At 53.1% G+C, this 17819-nt stretch overlaps 5 protein-coding genes across 5 annotated transcripts; 1 reads left to right on the top strand and 4 right to left on the bottom strand.

The window, feature by feature from the left end:
* Window positions 1-104: 104 nt before the first annotated feature.
* Pmar_PMAR012545 (hypothetical protein) lies at window positions 105-1374 on the bottom strand (the record flags this gene model as incomplete). Its single annotated transcript, XM_002787722.1, has 7 exons — window positions 105-289; window positions 340-485; window positions 533-738; window positions 787-891; window positions 941-1082; window positions 1138-1199; window positions 1249-1374. 7 exons carry the CDS (start codon window positions 1372-1374, stop codon window positions 105-107), a joined length of 972 nt encoding a protein of 323 aa, XP_002787768.1.
* A 531-nt stretch (window positions 1375-1905) lies between these two features.
* On the top strand, window positions 1906-3459 carry Pmar_PMAR012544 (conserved hypothetical protein). Its single transcript, XM_002787721.1, has 6 exons — window positions 1906-2064; window positions 2109-2175; window positions 2222-2318; window positions 2367-2508; window positions 3048-3159; window positions 3212-3459. The coding sequence occupies exons 1-6, from the start codon at window positions 1914-1916 to the stop codon at window positions 3429-3431; spliced, it is 789 nt and encodes a 262-aa protein (XP_002787767.1). The 5' UTR covers window positions 1906-1913; the 3' UTR covers window positions 3432-3459.
* A 1893-nt stretch (window positions 3460-5352) lies between these two features.
* Pmar_PMAR012543 (hypothetical protein) lies at window positions 5353-8685 on the bottom strand (the record flags this gene model as incomplete). The annotated part of the gene is made up of 18 exons (XM_002787720.1): window positions 5353-5478; window positions 5769-5821; window positions 5866-6000; window positions 6050-6134; window positions 6182-6277; window positions 6335-6382; window positions 6437-6589; window positions 6621-6699; window positions 6744-6860; window positions 6915-6960; window positions 7087-7303; window positions 7349-7447; window positions 7671-7749; window positions 7872-8020; window positions 8071-8160; window positions 8406-8460; window positions 8506-8588; window positions 8638-8685. The coding sequence occupies 18 exons, from the start codon at window positions 8683-8685 to the stop codon at window positions 5353-5355; spliced, it is 1758 nt and encodes a 585-aa protein (XP_002787766.1).
* A 340-nt stretch (window positions 8686-9025) lies between these two features.
* On the bottom strand, window positions 9026-13146 carry Pmar_PMAR012542 (Tyrosine-protein phosphatase non-receptor type, putative; the record flags this gene model as incomplete). The annotated part of the gene is made up of 15 exons (XM_002787719.1): window positions 9026-9269; window positions 9324-9405; window positions 9454-9544; window positions 9600-9679; window positions 9726-9822; window positions 10037-10125; window positions 10174-10305; window positions 10353-10464; window positions 10513-10596; window positions 10641-10768; window positions 10816-10948; window positions 10999-11138; window positions 11183-11277; window positions 11319-11594; window positions 11655-13146. 15 exons carry the CDS (start codon window positions 13144-13146, stop codon window positions 9055-9057), a joined length of 3246 nt encoding a protein of 1081 aa, XP_002787765.1. The 3' UTR covers window positions 9026-9054.
* A 165-nt stretch (window positions 13147-13311) lies between these two features.
* Window positions 13312-17718, bottom strand: Pmar_PMAR012541 (hypothetical protein; the record flags this gene model as incomplete). The annotated part of the gene is made up of 3 exons (XM_002787718.1): window positions 13312-14393; window positions 14443-17565; window positions 17614-17718. 3 exons carry the CDS (start codon window positions 17716-17718, stop codon window positions 13329-13331), a joined length of 4293 nt encoding a protein of 1430 aa, XP_002787764.1. The 3' UTR covers window positions 13312-13328.
* Between the last annotated feature and the right edge of the window lie 101 nt (window positions 17719-17819).

Below are 17819 nucleotides of genomic sequence, written 5' to 3'. Positions count from 1 at the left end.
TCTGCTGTATACTCGAGGCGATGACGAACTCTAGTGAGTTTACTCGTGGGTCACTACTAACATGCATTCTTCAGTAGGCAACTCCTGACGTTAGCCAGTGCCCCTCAGTTGAACACCCCCTCCACCACCGTTGCTCTCGGTTGGAGGGGAGCCTCTGCGTTGCACACTCGTAGTTCATAATGATGCTGCTGCTGAGCATTTTGGACCGCATCATCCACAGGCTCAAAGAGGTTCGGAAAGTGAAGATGGGCGACTGTGGCAGTCTCCGCACCAAGCACTGGGGCTGGTCCTGGGAACACACCCTTTCGAACCGAGCGAGATGCACCTTGTCGAACCCACCTAGGAGGGATCGCAGTGTCTCCACCTCAGTCGACGGACTCTGGGCCTGTCGGTTTATCTCATCCAAGCACTCTGTCAACAGTGCATGGATTTTCACTGCTACCACAAACACCTTCATAGTAACTCTAGTGACGATCGAATGAAAACTGAGGAGGAGAAGACCATAATGATGACCATGGACCAAAAGACTCACCCAAGGAAGGGAGTACTCCTAGCATGGAAGAGCCTAGGAATGTTCTTGTCGTGCCGTTTGAGGAGCTTCCGGAAGCCAGCCAAATTGACATCAATATAGTTCATCAGCTCAGCGAGGTGTTCATGAAAGTTGCAGTAACTCCTCACATACGATTCGACCCATGAGCATGCAGCTTCAGTCCCGAGAGAGCTTACATGATACGACACCTAATAGAGTAGCCCTAGAGAAGGTGGTAACCCGCCCATCATCACTACCAATGCTTGAGCCAACCTCTGGCCGTTTTTCTGAGGAGCACATTCAACTTGCCGCTCGGTCAAGAGCAGTCCACCGTGATTAGCCTTCGTTATCCACTGTGATATCTGATGGAAAAACCATAAAATCTCCACAACGGCCAATGAGAAAGCTCACCTCGTGCATGAGAGACAGTTCCAGCTCCTCTATCGCTCCCTTGATGCACTCAATGTCCCGATCCACAACACTAAACATCTCACCATCTTGGAACCGTATTTCCTCTAAAGTCAATAGAACGTCCCTTTGGGGTATGCCATACCTGAGAAGAGTAGCTCCACGAATAACTAAGTCAACGGCGACCTTCCATATACTACCTGGCCCGCTCAGTGTTCACGAAAATGATGAGAGAAGCCAACGACTCCGTGCCCAAGAGCTCCTAATAGGAAGCAATTAACTGATAGTAGAAGAGTCAATGACGACAGTACATTTTGCCGGGCGAAGGTCTTGGCTAGTTTCTCCAGTCCCACCAAATGATGCTTTATAGTTTTCTGAGAGAGGTACGGCAAACTGCCCTCCTGCATTGCTAGAGCGAGCCTCTTGCTAAAACGCATTTTTGAGGTAGATAAAGAATTGGCTCTCAAAACTGCCAAAACCAACACAAGGTCTAGCGTAAAGATACCACTAAGCTCGACTAGGCACGTTATGCTGTTGTCCGCGACATACCACTCCCTGGCCAACTCAAAGCAGACCGTGCCAGCCCCAAATCATCACTACAAAGAAGTGTACTTGAGTCTACTACCGCTACTAGGCAGCCTCGTGGGTGTTGAAGATACATCGTTACTATCAGTCATTGACAGGCAAGCCTCTTGTGATACGAAATTAGGCTCGCGAAATACCCAAGATTCCCTACGACCATCTCTTTCCGATTGATCCGACAGTCCAAACACTCCCCACCTGGGGTGTAGAGCCTCTTCAGCGAGCTACTATCGACAGATGCCGGCTACTAAAAGCTTTCTTGCAAGTCTACAACAGCGCAACATTCCACCCCTTCTTAGCCTTGCCGATAACCAACCTGGCGAGCGCTACTGACGTTTAGCGGAGCGAAGCGATTCATTCGTTGCATTTTCATTTCTTTTTATCGCCACAACATATGGAAAACTCTTCCTCTCCTTCATCTCCATCCCGATCGTCCTCGACGGAGACCCCAACCCCTAATACGGCGGTTTCTGAAGAGGCGGTTCCGTTGCCCAATAGCGACCATGCTGAAGGGCTCTTCCCTACTATAACACAACGGTTCGCTGGTACTACCTACAAGTGAAGCGCCTATTAGAATCTCCATTGGCAGGTTTTGCGGAGACCAACCCTGAGGAGGCTACTGCATTGGCCCGGATAACGCAGATTATGGTTCGAACGTACGAACTAGGGTGAGGGGTGGACGAGACTGTAGATCGTCTGTAGATACCCTGAGGCCGTCCAGACCGTCTTGGGTATGGCCGGCAGGGCCAACTACTTCGCAACCCACTACCTCTCCTGGGTCCCCTTTATGGGAGGAATAGTACTATTGACTCACGTTGCTCGAGTTCTCCCATTTTCGCCTCGTCAGGCTGATAGGATATCTTCGGCAACAGCAGGGATACCGTCGAGTCTTCGGGAGGATCCAGACGCTCTCGATGAGCGTATCAATCAGTTGTTGATAGAGGTCCTGGGGCCAGAGAAAGCCGCTCATTTATGGGATACCACTGATGGTAATAAGATAGTTATACTTTATTTTTACATGATAAAATAGTATGTGTTGGACGCACAGCCAAAGCTGGTACTGAGATCAATAATAATAAGTACTATCAATTTCAGAATCACAGTGCGGCCAAGGCAAGCACTGTGATTATAACATCCATTTATTGTACACCCACAGCAGGGCCCCCTAACATACGCCTTAGGATATGAATAGTATTGATACTAGCCACACGTTGATATGTGTTTATATCTACTCCCGATAGAAAATAGTTTATTAATAGAATGCCCGTATAATAGATTGTAGATATTTATATCATACGTCATCCGGGTCCTTGCTGCAAACTCCGAGTGCAATAAAGATAAGAACACTGCTATCACCGATTCAAAATCAAACTGCCATAGCATGATCAGTCGGCTAGCATGCAATGTTATTTTCATCAATTCAGAAATGTGTGGTATAGGTCTGAAGCTGCAATGTAACTTATTATTCCGAATAGGATGTTGTATTCGTCGCCAAACTAACTGGCTATGTGTAGATTTCCTTGGTCAGGATCACCAGAGTCACTCGAAGGAGTTTCTGAGGTCGTCTTGACCACAGACGACGCGGTAGTTGGAGAAAATTGTGCAATTTGTATGGAAGAGTACAAAGTAGAGGATGAATGGTAACTAGGAGGTTCAATAGACTACGCGTACCACTCCTTTGTTACTTCTCAGTTACAAGCTTGCCTGTGGTCACTATCTCCACAAAGAGTGTGGACGTCGATGGTTGCAAAGAGCCCCCACATGTCCGATTTGTCGAGCCAAGCTAGCCTCTCATGACGAGAGCTCCGAAAATGGCCATTCGGAGTCATCGACCTTCTCTGACGGTCGATTCACTCGACATTATGAATCTAGTAGTAACGGCTTTTCTGTTCAATTTCAATGGCAACTTTAACCCCATCTCACTTCGTAGTCCGTGTTTATCATTTTTTCTATCCCGCTGAGTATTGGGTAGTGTTGGTAGAAGGGTGGTATGAAGGAGTGCGAAAGTATGCGGGTTATTCTCATCGCAGGGTTCCCAACTTCTGACCTTTCTATGGCCACTGTAGGTTCTAGGAGTATGCATGATGACAATGGGAGAATCATTGAGCTCTGAATCATGAACAAGTCTGACAGGGCTCAGCAAGCGCTTGACTTGACCCGCCACATTGAGGGAAGCTTCAGTAACATTACCAGTCTTCTCTTCATGTAAGACCTCCGAACAATATTCAGAGTGAATTTCATCTGATGCGGAAAATGTCGGCATTCTTGAGAACTGCTTTAGCACATGGTGCGGGGACAGCAGTGTCTCATATGCTGGGCTTTGATGACTTCAGCAGGGCAACTACTACTCAGTTTGACTCAGCTGAGTAAGCTACTGATGGTTACATGTTCCAAGGGTCTTGAGTTGTCAATACCCGTAACTAGAGTGTTAGGACAGATATGAATGCTTCACCCACTTCAGCAGTACTGAATCGTAGTAACAGCTCATACCACTTCTCCTCCGAATCGATGCACAGCCACACTGCACACAAGCTAGATCGCCTTTGCGATAAGTAATAGTCGTGTCTCGAGTTCAGGCTTTGATTCGTGCTGTTTCCGGCTGGTAGGCTCGAACGAGTCGTGGACAAGCTAGACCTCTACCTCATGTCGACTAACAAGATCGTTGAGATGGTAAGGCCCCTTCCTAAGCTGTCTTGATATGTGTCACCACCCTCCTTTGTTAGGCTCATGCGATTCTCGTTGACGCACCATCTCAACGAGTTCCGCAGTATGTGGATCCGCAACGACCACCTCAGAATGAATGGAGGACAACTCGGGACACGCGAGATTATGAAGTAGCAAGAGCAGTTGAGGAGGAACACGCCCAAAGGGACGACAAAGCAGTGAATCACGAACAAGATGATCGCGCGCCACGTAAATCCAAAATCATTCGGAAAAGCTCACGAAAGTCACAACGGCACTTGGAGGCCGTCGAAGAGGCTGTGAGGCGGCATCGAGAGACGAAGAGATCCAAAAGTCGTCAGAGCGTCGATAACAGCGCTGAAGTGGGTGGGCGCCGAGAGAAGGTTGATCGGCCTGCCAGGAAGGCTCGGGGGCACTCTGATGCTTCTGATGATCGTCGAAGTGACGAGAGTGAGAGGAGAGCGAATGACCAGCAAGTACATGGTGATGACCGCAAAGCCGCTCTGCAGGAGTTCTTCACGACACTCATGGGACAGATTCCAGAGAAGGCAGGAGAGGCTGTAGAGTATGGCAAGGCGGGGAGGCGGTCGCGGAGGCCCTCTGCTTCTTCTCGCAGACAGTCACGAGTAGTGGAGGCCCAGCAGGAGGCAGAAGAGGATGACGATGATGACGACGAGCCTGTCAACGTGAGACAGATACCGGGGAGTGACACTTCTTCTGAAGACTTGTCTGATTGACATGCTCGGTGTTCTTGTTGATTTATTGTCTTGTGTTATGAAAGTGGAGTGACCATGTTGCGAGAGGAAACTTAGCGGCATCAGTCACGTGACAAGAACAAGCACCTCGACTGAGGTGATGAGCTCAGCTCATTGAGCTGTTTGAGCTTTGACCTCAATAGATTTGTATATCAATAGACAGTCTCGTCGGGTGGAGGAGGACGGAGAGACTTGCCAACTGAAGGTGTTGCATCACAAGACTACAGGTAAGGGGTAAGTATGGCCTTTGTCATGCTCCCTGATTCGTACAGTGTCAGAGAACTGGTCACTCGACTACATCACTTTCTCAATGTTCCTGCCAGGTTGGTGATATAGAGCGGGGAGAGTTAGAGCAACAGGTCCCGAAGAGGAGGTTGTCACATTTGTATTTACGATCTAATCCCGGCTGATGCACAAGAGGACAGACCTGTGTGGTACGTATATCGAAGGATGCAAGGCACCATGAGCAGCGGCTCTGATGGCCAAATTCTTGCAACATGACTCCTTCCTGACGGGGAATACCTGTATTTGACTACTCCTCGAGTTAACAGTTAGCCGCCATTTCCAACCTTCATGATTTCTATTCCAAGGCTCTTTAGTCGCCCCCCCCACTCCATTCACTCGACATCAATTTGTCATAGAGTTTGAAAAAGTGCTGATAATATTAAATATGTCAAAGTCATCTTGACGCGCACGATTGTGTACAGAAGTTGGCCGATGATGTGGAGTTCTGACTTTCGAGCTGTAAACGCTGGGCTGAGTTCCGCTGAAGGAGAGCACACTGGTTCGACCACCATAGCACATGAGCGTACCTGTTGCTGGATTTGCTGCTGCTCTCGACGTATTTCAACAAGCTTCTGTGCCCCTGAACGAGTCCATTCAACGGCTCCACTGAGAATTAGCATTTACCGATCAAGAAGGCATAATCCACATTGCTCGCGGTCTTGGCCGAAGCCGCAACGAAAAACGCGCCGATCTGCTGAGCCTTCTTCTCACCCTCGGCCGGAGTAACCACAACCTCTGATGAGAGATCGTGTTTGTTACCTGACGGGAAGAGTGGGAGTCGGAAAGCAGGGGAGGAACAATTACTCACCAACGAGTATCTTTATAGTGTTGGGTCCAAGGTCATGATGCTGTTCTATTTGAGATAGCCACTGATCGACGTGATCAAAAGAAGTCTGAATAATAGAATAAAATGACATCCGAAATCCATCATCTATCCCACTCTGTTTGTAGCATCATACACCAGTACGAAGCCGTCAGCATTGCGGTAGTAATTGCCTGTGACCACCGAGAAGCGCTCCTGCCCTGCAGTGTCCCACTGAGAGGAAAGAACGACAGATACAAAGACCCTCCTGCAGCAGCCAAAATGACTCACCAGCTGTAGTTTGACGAGTCGACCTTTTACCATCGTCACCACAGTTTTCTGAAATGGTGATGACAGAAGTGATGGGAGCTGCACCGAAGCTGTTAGTCTTACAAAGTCAACGCCAATCGTTGAAACGTGGAAGTCAGAGTAGACGTCGTTGACGAAGCGAGTGAGAAGGCAGGACTTGCCAACACCCGAGTCACCGACTGACACCAACTTGAACTTGAAGTCCCCCTCGGTCTGACAAGATACTAGAGTGAGTTCCTGTAAAAACTGCGCTAGGGAGTAGCCTTACCGCTCCTTCTTTAATTTCCAGCACATTGAGGAAAAACAGCTTCCTTGAAATCCGAATTTCGTCAGAGCCGACCTTGTCCCTACACCAAGTTCAATAAACACGGAATTGAGAATCTCAACGGACCTGATCCCGCCGAAGACCAGAAGCTTATCGTGGAGCACAGTAGTAGTGTGCACTCGGAGGTTTATAGCAGCACCATCATACAGCGGTCTTGACCATCGCTTCGTGGCCATATCATATCTGTAGTCGAAGGAGTGGTACGGTCCCAGTCGGGACAAGGCTGCTAGCACTCACATGTAAAGGTCGGCAGAGCGTGCTGATGAAGGAGCCGAGACGCCAGCTAAAACATAGAGCCTAAAGGAGGTAGTAGCGATGGAATAGAAAGATGATAAATGCGACCTGCCGCCAATCATGTCCATACTATGGAACCTCCGTTGGCAGGGTGCAGTCGAATTATTGGTATCACAGATGGAAACCTGTAAAATGCAGGGCGCTCGGATCGAACCCGGGACCTCCGGATCTACTGCAACAGTATTGCCACTCTCGAGTGTAATCTTGTAGAGCTCGCTGGACTCCTCATCGTCGCCAACATCCCCATAGCTGCCTCCGAAACTATAGATGCTACCATGGTAGGCCGCCATGGCGTGACCAAACACTGGGGGGAGAGTAATTGACGGTGACACCTGCTTGGGAACTATCACAACTCGACGGTGACACTTCCGATCTACCTTATGCCAGGCCCACGAGGAGAGGTCGAGGATCCACACCTCAGCATTGACTCGTCCTTCAGCATCCAGTCCACCATAGACCAACAAGGATTCTTCAACCTGGGACGGGGATCCCCAGGTTAGCACATAGTCAACCACGTGTGTTGGTGACACTATGAAAATTCGAGGGGAACTCTAGGAAATTCTAATTGGTTTCTGTATACTCCTACCCGAGTTCATATGTAGTTTTCTAGTTTTCTATAACTAGTGAGGAAACTCCTAAGCTCAGCTGAGGAAAACAAACGTAAACTCCAGCACTAGTGATACAGTCCTCGTCGCTCACCACAGCGCTGGCATGGAAGTAGCGTCCAGAGGGTGCCTCGAGGGTCTTGGTGATAGGAGGGCGGGACCATACCAACGTCCTAAGACCAGAAGTGTCTAGGGAATGAAGTTCTTGGTAGAGCTGCATGAGGCTGATGCGCTGGACTAGTTGAACTCAACGGGGACATTGATAAACGATGGGCAGCTGGCCGAGAAGACCTACCTTGTATTGAACACGTAAATGTCACACGAAGCCTCTGCGGCCCCGTGGGTCCAGGCAGGGGTACTCGGTCGGAGGAACTCTGGATGAGACGTGGACCCCTCGGTGGTGCAAAGACCTCCAAAGAGTAAGAGGTCGGTATCAGATATTGCCTGACAAAGGACGCAGGTTCGATTCCTGCCAGGTGCATTTCTCCACCTACGTTGAAGGTGTGACCGAATCGAGATGCTGGGAGATCCCCAGTGCCCTGCAGCCTCGACCACTTCATTTGCTCTATCTCCAGCAGATGAACCTACCACCCAGGAGCTCCCCTCAACCACAGTGTGGGAAAATACGCACAGGGCCAACCGTATATGTTGGTGAGAGTATAAAAACTGCGTGAGAATTTCGGAAAAATTCTCGTTAATTCATTCACATTTCCCCTCGAATTTGTATATATGAACTTCTTAAAATTAGTAAGGAAACTCCCAAGCTGAACTGAGGAGAAGCGAACATATATTCCAACACCAGTCAACAGTCAGCACTGAGAGCACCTACCTCGCCGTTGCCACCAAAACTCCTCTTATCATCCGCTCCACCATAGAGGTACATCCTAAGACCAATCCTGATGAGACGAACCACGACCCAGCCTGCTCACCTTGTACCGAGAGTAGCAGCCCGAGCAGCCGCTCGCGCCGGGGGCGTATCCCCATGCTGTTTCAGGTCACATACAGACAGGACCTGGCATTGACAAACACCTCAGGTGGACTAGGGAGACCAACTACGGTACCAAGTTCCGGACAGCTAGCTCTGGCTCGGAGACCTCTGTAGTGAGCATTCGAAGGGTGGGTAAAAGCTCTTACACTATCCAACGGAAGAAGCGTATAAAACTCCTCCGGACACAACTAGGGTGGTTCAAAGCATAATTCTACTCTATTGTGATCATTATCACTAGTGGCTGAGGAGAAGAGCGAAGCTGCTTAAACCACTACTACTAATAGGCCCCTTATGTGCCTTACGTGATAGATCCCCTTGCTGTATGTAACCCTGCTACTCGGTAGCAATATCGATCACGACGAGGTAGACAGCTCCCAAAGCCTTCCCCCTACAACCCCTATTGATATGTAGTTCAACCCGACACTCAAGCAAGTCTGATAAAATCCTCTTGGAAATATGCAATACCACAACTGACTCCAAAATGTTACTACTACTGCTCGGGAGCTGCAGCGGTGTGACTCTCCCGAAGGGACCACTGCAGAATGAGTAAAACCCAAACATGTAACGCTACAGTATAGAGAAGGAGGAGCACTCGGGCAAAGGGTGAGCGTACGAGCTGCCGAACCGCTCCTCGGGCAACTGTATCTATCTCATTGACGACCTTAAGGATGGGAGATCTCCCATGAGCTCGCAATTCCACCATACCTAGAGACCCATATAATTTCGTGGCGCGCGACAAATATACAGCGACTGGCCCACCGTCTCGTATTCGCTTGTTCCGGCCCACTCTCGGAGTTCCACTAGGGGACATCTCCCCCAACTCGATATCGCTACGTCCCGACTAAAACACGACTCCATAGCCCTCCAAAGCGAGAGGCATCCACCTCACCTTATACGATGATGACTCCTGCTGTTGGTCATTACGGTAGGTGTTAACCTCGCACACCAGAGCCTCAATACGCCGATCCTTCTCAGATATCCTACGGGGAGAGCACATTATCAACAAGGAGGAGAAGGCGGCACGGGCAGCCCTACCGTCTCTGGAGGACTTCCACTTCCCGCATGTGACCCTGGGCCGCCTGAGTCATACCCTTCTGTAGACGTGTTATAGTTTCCTGAGGGCAACGAATTCAACGGCCAACCACCCCAGCCAGCACCAACCTGTAAGTCAGTAGTAGGAGGTGATGACGACTGCTGCTCTAAAGCAGTTCTGGCTGAGGCTAGGTCCGACTCCAATCCTGATATACGAGTGGTGAACCTGAGAAATACCTTCCGCCCGATCACACTCAGTGTTGGAGTAGGAATATATGTTCGCTTCTCTCAGCTGAGCTCGGGAGTTTACATACAAATTCTGGTAGTAGACAGAAACCAACAAGAACCCTCCAAAATTCCCTCCCAGAATTTTCATACTATCACCAACACATGTAGTTGATCATGTGCATACTTCCCCCTACTGGCCCACAAGGGCCTACCTCTCCTTATCGCTCTCCGCCCAAGCCTTGGTCTGCCGCAGCTCATCCTCTACCTCCTCAATCCTCTGCTCTCTCTTCCTCAGAGTGTCCTGACCCATCGAGCGTCGTCCAGAGATGCCGCCACCGGTCCCTCCTACCTCCAGCTCAGTTACCCTTCTCTTGGCCGACTCGATCGCCTCTGATGTTGACGCTGCCAGGTCCTTCTCGTGAAGGTTTGACTGCAACTCAAACACTTGCTGGGCGAGCTTGGCAGATTCGGTAGAAGCATTCTAGGAATGAGAGCAAGGGTCGGCGAGACTTGAAAAGAGAGTCCTACCTCGGCCCTCAGTTCTGCAGCCGCCACCGCCTTCTCCAGCTCCTCAGTTCGCCTCCCACCACTGGCCATCGCGGACGACATCCTCTCCACCTCTGCGTTGGCGTTAGCGTATCTACAACCCACACAATGCTAGGATGAATTCAATACTGAGTGTTCCTACGCGTTCTTCAACTCAGTATTGCTCTGGGAGTAGTCGTGGAGCTGTCGACGAAGGGTAGTGAGCTCAGTGGTAGACGAGGCGTCCCTGTACCCAATGGGACTCTACCATGTACAGTAGCTTCCTCTCACTTCTCTTTAAGCTGCATACAGGTGGTAGTAAGATCTTTTTCAAGCTGAGACGAGCGGCTCCTCTCAGCCGCTAACTTCGCCTTGAGATCCGCAATAGACGACTCCTTCTGGCCCAACAACAGCGCCAACTGAGAGCCCACAGCCGTCCGCAACAGGCCTACTCCCCCTCCACTACCTCCCCCTCCATCTCCTGCCTGGCCGCCTCCACGTCCCTCTCCGACCCCTTCTTATGCTCCCTTACCTCCTCCTGAAGATCAGCACATCTCTGCCGTAATTTCTGCATTTCTCTACGGAGACTCTGCAACGACCTAATACACCACTCATGCCGGCATCTCGCGAGTCGGCAGAATGAGCTCACCCGTCCCCGCGGCCCACCGCCTTCGCAATCTCCTCTGAGTATGTCCGCTGCATATCCCGCAGCTCCTCTTCTTTCAATTCGAGAGCCTTCTCAAGGTCACCGACTTTCGATGATGATTCCAACAGCAACGTCTCGAGTCTCTGCGAAAAATGCCATCGCCAACAGCGGAGCGAAGCGGCACTACCTCGGCCTTCTCCACTAACATCCTCGCGTTGGGTTCCACTACCACCCTACTACTACCCGACTCCCCAGAGGAGCCGCCACTCCCCTCCACAACGACTGACAGAGACTATCCCAACTGAGCCTATAACGCGGCCTACCAGCTCGACTGCCTTCCGTATCCCCGGCGTGTGGTGATGAGGCTGCTGAGCCGCTACTGCCACCATTGCTACTATCAGCCCTTTCCTTAGAGGTCTCCGACAACCGAGGAGTAGTAGATAGAGAAAGGCTCTCGTCGGTGGTGTCGGGTATTGCTGGGGGAGGCAGAGGTGACTCGCCTCCTCCTCCTCCTTCTTCCCCCACCTCATGGTAATGCGGACTGGATGTAACCACCCTACGTCCGTCATCAGCCTGTACTGTCGTCTCGCCACCACCGACTGAGGCAGGACGGGAAGCTTCCTCCTCCTCCTCCTCCTCCTCTACGAGCACGTCATTACCGGCAGCCATCGTAGATTCACCATCCTCCAGCAACTCGGCATGAGGAGGGTTGCCGCTAGCCTCAGATTGAGATGTGTCCATGGCCTGCCCCGATAACAGAGTCGATGGCATAGTGGGAGCCTGTGGTGGCGGTAGGGGTTCCTCAGTGGGAGCCTCTGGTGACGATAAAAGTTCCCCAGTGGGAACCTGTAGTGGTGGTAATGGTTTCTCAGTGTCAGTCCTTGGTGACGGTAATGGTTCCTCAGTGGGAGCTTCTCGCGACGGCAATGGTTCCCCAGTGAGATCTTGTGGTGGCGGTGGTGGCTGATCAGTGAGAGCCTGTGGTGGCGGTGGTGTCTCCTCAGTTGGAACCTGTAGTGATGGTAACGGTTCCCTAGTAGCAACTTCTGGTGACAGCAATGGTTCTCCAGTAGCAACTTCTAGTGACAGCAATGGTTCCTCAATAGGAGCTTCTCGGGACGATGATAGTTTCCCAGTGGGAGCCTGTGATGGCGGTAGTGGCCGCTCAGTAGGAGTCTGTGGTGACGGTAATGCTTCCTCAGTAGGAGTCTGTGGTGACGGTAATGCTCCCTCAGTAGGAGTCTGTGGTGACGGTAATGCTTCCTCAGTAGGAGTCTGTGGTGACGGTAATGCTTCCTCAGTAGGAGTCTGTGGTGACGGTAATGCTCCCTCAGTAGGAGTCTGTGGTGACGGTAATGCTTCCTCAGTAGGAGTCTGTGGTGACGGTAATGCTTCCTCAGTAGGAGTCTGTGGTGACGGTAATGCTTCCTCAGTAGGAGTCTGTGGTGACGGTAATGCTTCCTTAGTAGGAGCTCCTGGTAGCGGCAATGCTTCCCCAGAAGGAGCCTGTGGTGGTGGTAATGGTTCCTCCTTGACCCCCGCCGAGCCCTCATCACTCCCCTCCTCTTCCTCCGATATAGCTCTACCAGCCTTGGCGGTGGCATCACTGAAAACATCGCTCGGGGTGATAGCAGTGGGAGGACTGGGGAAGGGCCCCCCTGCCAGTTGCTGACCCCTCGGCTTCCACGTTGAGGTCGCCGCCTCGCTCTCCCATACCAGCAGGTCGTCATTAGCATCCCCTGCCGCCCCTCCTCCGAAGAGATCGTCAGGTACCACCCTTGAGGGCTCGGGAGACGATCGTCGGTAAGCCCCGAGAGATACATGCTCCGTCGACGTAGGAGGACCTCGTGGGGGAGTTGCGATGTTCTGTAGGGCCGCACTAGCTCGATTGGAGAGGCCCTTAACCCAGGAGGACCCCCCAGCCGCTGCAGCAGCCCAACTCATTCCACTATCTGACCTAACCTCGCCACTCGCCCTCGGATGCACCGAACGGCCTCTATTGAAATCCTGAGAACCACTGATCGTGTACGTCGTCGGTAGCTGTAGTACCCGATTGTCATCGCTGCTGGCAGCTCCTGTAGGGCTTCTCCTCTCGGCCTCCTCAGCATCAGCCGCCTCTAGTATGTCGTTGATCTTCCGAAATAGGTCCATGAGTGAAGTGAACTCACAGCACCCTCCTCCCATAACTATACCAACCCAACTCCTATGCAATGGTATCAAATTTACTATGGCCGCCCCCCAGTAGGGACAGACGACTTCAGAGTAGTCCAATGTAGCAGCAGCAGCAGCGAGTAAAAGACTAGGCAACATATTGTGGCCTACAGCAATAGGACTCAACCAAAGCGCATGATATCAACATAGTTCCCACGAGTATACTGCTTCCGCTGGGTCGGCGCATACCCCGTAGGAGGGGGCGCCAGAGGGGCTGCCGGGGGAGGAGGAGCAGCCGTTCCAGTAGGAGAAAGTTGACCTTCGGGTTGACCTCGTTGTCGCCATTCTTTCCGAACTTCATCATAATAGAAGGTGTTCTCTTCTCCTAAGGCGTAGGGGTCTCCTTCGGGTTGGGTAGGGCCCGCTAGCGACTCGGATATCCCCGCCACTGCTGACTTTAACCCACCCAACAAGCCGCCAAGATACTTCCCCGCCGACTCCAATGCATCAGAGTGGTCGCCACGACCATTAGATGTCCTATCCGGGGTTTGAACCCGCGGCCTCGAGCCCCATTGCTGGTTCGGTGGAATTAGCGGAGGCCTTCCCCCTGGAGGCGGCATAGAGTCACCGTAGCCGTACTGCTGCTGCTGCTGCTGCTGTTGAGTATTGAAGAAGCCCGGCTGTTGGCCATCCATAGGTGCTGGTGGGCTCACCAAACCCGCATTAGAGAAGGCACCACTGGGCAGCCGCTGTGCCCGGCCCGAGAGGGGAGAGACTACAGATCCTTGCCGATGATGAGGAGGATAGGAGGGGCCAGTCGCCATCGTCTTGGTCGCGGGGTTCGATGGGACTGCCCCCACCGTCGGACCGTTATTGAAGCCAGTAGGAGTAGCGTGAGTAGCAACGGGGGACATCAGGCTCCCCGATCCAGGCAAGGACCCCTCTCGAGCGTGAGTCGGACGAGGCACACCTGTAGGAGCAGAAGATACTGTACGAGGAGCTTCAGACCACTGGCCTCGATGCGGTTGCTGCTGCTGTTGTTGGTGTCGAGGAGGCGACACTGTGGGCTGGGCGAAAGGGTTAGCCTCAGCATCCTGGGTAATAGCCACCTCGGGGGCAGGACTCGGCTGCGTGATGGGAGGCTGGGCCGTGGTTGGCACCTGTAGTGGGGGAGGGACCGTACCAGCTGACCGCTGATGATCATGACGAGGAGGTACAGCCGGCTGCTTGAGAGGGGCTGTTTGAGGCTGAAATGGAGACAGTCAGAACATACACGAACAGTCCCGAGGTAAGTACCTTAGCCCAAGTGCTTTCTGGTGTGGTCTGCATAGAGGCTCCGGCCAGGGACTTGAGGCCACCCCAAATCCCACGACTATCAGACTCGTCCAACTTGTAGTCCGACGTGCACAGCTCCGCCTCCGTGACGTATCTTCTGTGCATGGTCAGCCTCCTTCCAAAGTCCCCAACGAGACTTCTCAACTGCTGGGAGTACCTCCCACTAGGCTGGTCGCCCATGTACTGGTAGACCTCTCGACAATAGGCCGATGCTTGGTCCAGGAGGCCGCACTCCGCAAGCCGCTGGGCATAGACGAACTTGAAGGGGATCAACGAGGGCTCCACTACAGCTGGGCCGACGTACTCCAACACCTCTGAAGCATGCAGCGCTCGAGGCTGCAGGATGCGGCTAAGCTTCGAGATATCCCTAGGGTCCACCAACAACATACTCATAAGGGCATTAGGGTCATCAACAGGGTCAAACATCTGCTTCGCTCCGCTAGCTAATTTGCCCAGAGTATAGCACACATCGGCCGCTGGCACCCTCCCTGCGTGCATAAGGGCATCTGCCAGTCTACGAAGGGCCACAACGGCTCGGTCAGTGGCGGCCATCCGGAGGCAGAGGACCGCTGCTAGTGGCCATAAGTCGAGGCTTTCCGCTACCACCTCGTCGTTCAGAGGGCCCTGCCCTGTGAAAGACTGTAGCAACAGCTGCAATATCGGCCGTGCTGGGCTCCCTCTGGCGTCGCTGTGAGCAGTCGCAATACCCCTCTCACCGAAAACTGACATAAAATGGCGAAATTTGTCCGACCCTTGCATCGAGGCCAAAGCCAATACAGAGGCCCAGTCAATATCCTCAGTCTCGCTCCTCACGAAGTCGTCCAACTTCCCTTCATCAGTCGCTGCCCAGCACAGCCTCACCAGAGAATCTGCCCCATCGTAGTATGCCCCAAGCAGGGAACTTTGGACTTTCTCCTGCCAGTTAGCAGAGCTGGTGTCCTCCCTCGCGAGGGCCGCCAGCAGCTTCCATAGGATCTCCTCGTCTCCACTACTACCGTGGAGCATCTCCTCACAGTACTGCTGCACCACAGCCTTCGGGGTAGACCTCGTGAAAGGGCCCGGATACGAACGGATTTCCTCAACAACCTCAGCTGGGAGGGGCTTACTCTCTACCCTTTCCCCCGACACCTCGAAAACGCTACCACCGAAGCCAAAGACCACCCCAGGCACAGAGGGGGCGGAGGGCTGAGACCTCTGCACTGTCGAGGGCTGCGTATCTTCAACTGCCGACGGTGCAGTCACAACCTCGCTCTCCTCCTTCGGACTGGCGGATGCCCCGGACGGCTCTTCCCTACTATGGACAAGGGAGCTGAAGCTGACCGCCGAGGGCCGATTACTGGCCACGAAGTCGATGGGGGAGGTGGAGTCTTCGAAGAGTGATGCCGCTGTAGGCACGCTGCTCGGAAGAGCCGGGTCCGGCGACGGCTTCTGGTAGTCTCCTCTAGAGGGCACTGACGGGCCCTCCGGTACTCTGCCGGCTGCCGCTGGTGATGAGTGTAGCTCTCCTACTACATTCGCCACGACTGCCGATGGCTGCTGCCTCTCTGCTTTCGATTCCCCCGCTACCAGTATTGATGGCTGCTCCTGCTCCTCTACCACCTCGGATTCCATCACTGATGACTGGGCTTCTACTTTGGCTGCCGATACTAAGGGCTCCTCCTCAACTCCACTCCCCGCTGCCGGTACCACGAACTCCTTCTCTAAAGCCGGCCTCGAGGGCTCCTCTACAACCTTGGTCCCCACTGCCGGTACCGAGGGCTCCTCTGCCTTGGTCCCCGCTGCCGGTGCCGATGGCTCCTCTGCCTTGGCCCCCGCCGGTACCGAGGGCTCCTCTGCCTTGGTCCCCGCTGCCGGTACCGAGGGCTCCTCTGCCTTGGTCCCCGCTGCCGGTACCGAGGGCTCCTCTGCCTTAGTCCCCGCTGCCGGTACCGAGGGCTCCTCCTCTACTTCGGTCCCCACTGCCGGTTTCGAAGGCTCCTTTGCTTTGGACCCCACTGGAGCCTCGACCAGATCAGCTGAGGGCGCCTGCTCCACCGAGCTGTGGCCACTATGATCTCCCGACTTCAGTTCTCTCAAGACCTCGACCTCCTCCACTCCATCATTATCGTCCCAAGGCACTGCGGGACGCTCCTCCGCCTCCTTCCGGTCACCCCCGGCCGGTATGAAGGAGGTCCAATCATCCTCCGAAAAGAGTGCCTTGGCATCTAGAGCTTGCCTCGGTTGATATTCACCCTCTCCAGGGGCAGAGGTAGTGGGCATGACTATACCCGACTGAGGGGACCCCAATGGCTTGTGCATGGCTTCGGGGAACGGGTTCACATACCTAGGGGAGGTTAAGCCCGGGCTCATCAGGGACCCTGATTCCGTCCTCGGTCGGGGTATGGTCCCGAAAGGGTCAGATGAGGCCTGCACTTCTTCAGGTATGTGCCGCTGGGATGGGTGCTTCATGTGACCACCAGTCTCAACTTGTAACTCTTTGCTGCCAACCTCCTTCTCGCTGGTGACACGGATCTCGGGCGGGAAGGGATTCACGTATCTCGACGCCGTGGCCCGTGGAGAGGGCACCTTCCCCGTCTGGGAGACTACCCCAAAAGGATTAGAACTAGCGTTGATCGCCTTGGGCGTTTTATGAGAGGACACATATCGGGATGGAGTACCACTGGACTGTACTTTCACTTCGCCGCTGGGCGTGGCCACGTTGGTGGCTTCAGTCGCCTGCTGCTCCCGAGTGGACTCATCTCCGCTATCAATAACCGACCGCAGCGCCTTCAATACCGAATCAGCTGCTGCCGATGCTTCACGCTTTTCCGTGGAGCTGATCTCGACAGTCTCAGAGGCCTGGGAGGACTTCTCATCACTACGGGCCGCATGCGAGACTTCTCCCACCGGTGGTGGAGGAGGAGGTGGTGGCGGGGGCGGATTCGTCTCGACACTTCCTTCCGCTGTACCATCACTACCGTGGCTGGACCCAAAAATGCCGGGGACGGAGCTTGAGCCAGGGGGTGAGAACAGCGAATCGGCCGTTTCCATTGCCTGTGGAGAAGCAGTCTTGGGCAGCGATATAGAGGCGGCCGAGTTTGATGCCTGAATTGAGTACACAATCAACACACCTAAGGGAGTTTTGCTCAGTACTTCTTTGGTATCTCCCTGAGATCTGCTACTCTCACCAGCCTTCCGTGGATCCGGCCGAGGCTTCGAAAAAAGACCACCACCGATACGTGGTGGTTGGGATGACATTTTACAACGATAAAATCGCTGAGTGATGAAGGAAATCAGAGAGGGAAGAGACATGCACCACTCACGAGCTCACTAAGGCTGGCTAGTGCCTGGAGAGAAGC

The sequence above is a fragment of the Perkinsus marinus genome, assembly GCF_000006405.1.
Source record: "Perkinsus marinus ATCC 50983 genomic scaffold scf_1104296929318, whole genome shotgun sequence".
Taxonomy (NCBI): Eukaryota; Perkinsozoa; order Perkinsida; family Perkinsidae; genus Perkinsus; species Perkinsus marinus.
Note: the sequence above shows the minus strand (reverse complement) of the source record. Positions and strands in the feature narration are given on the sequence as shown.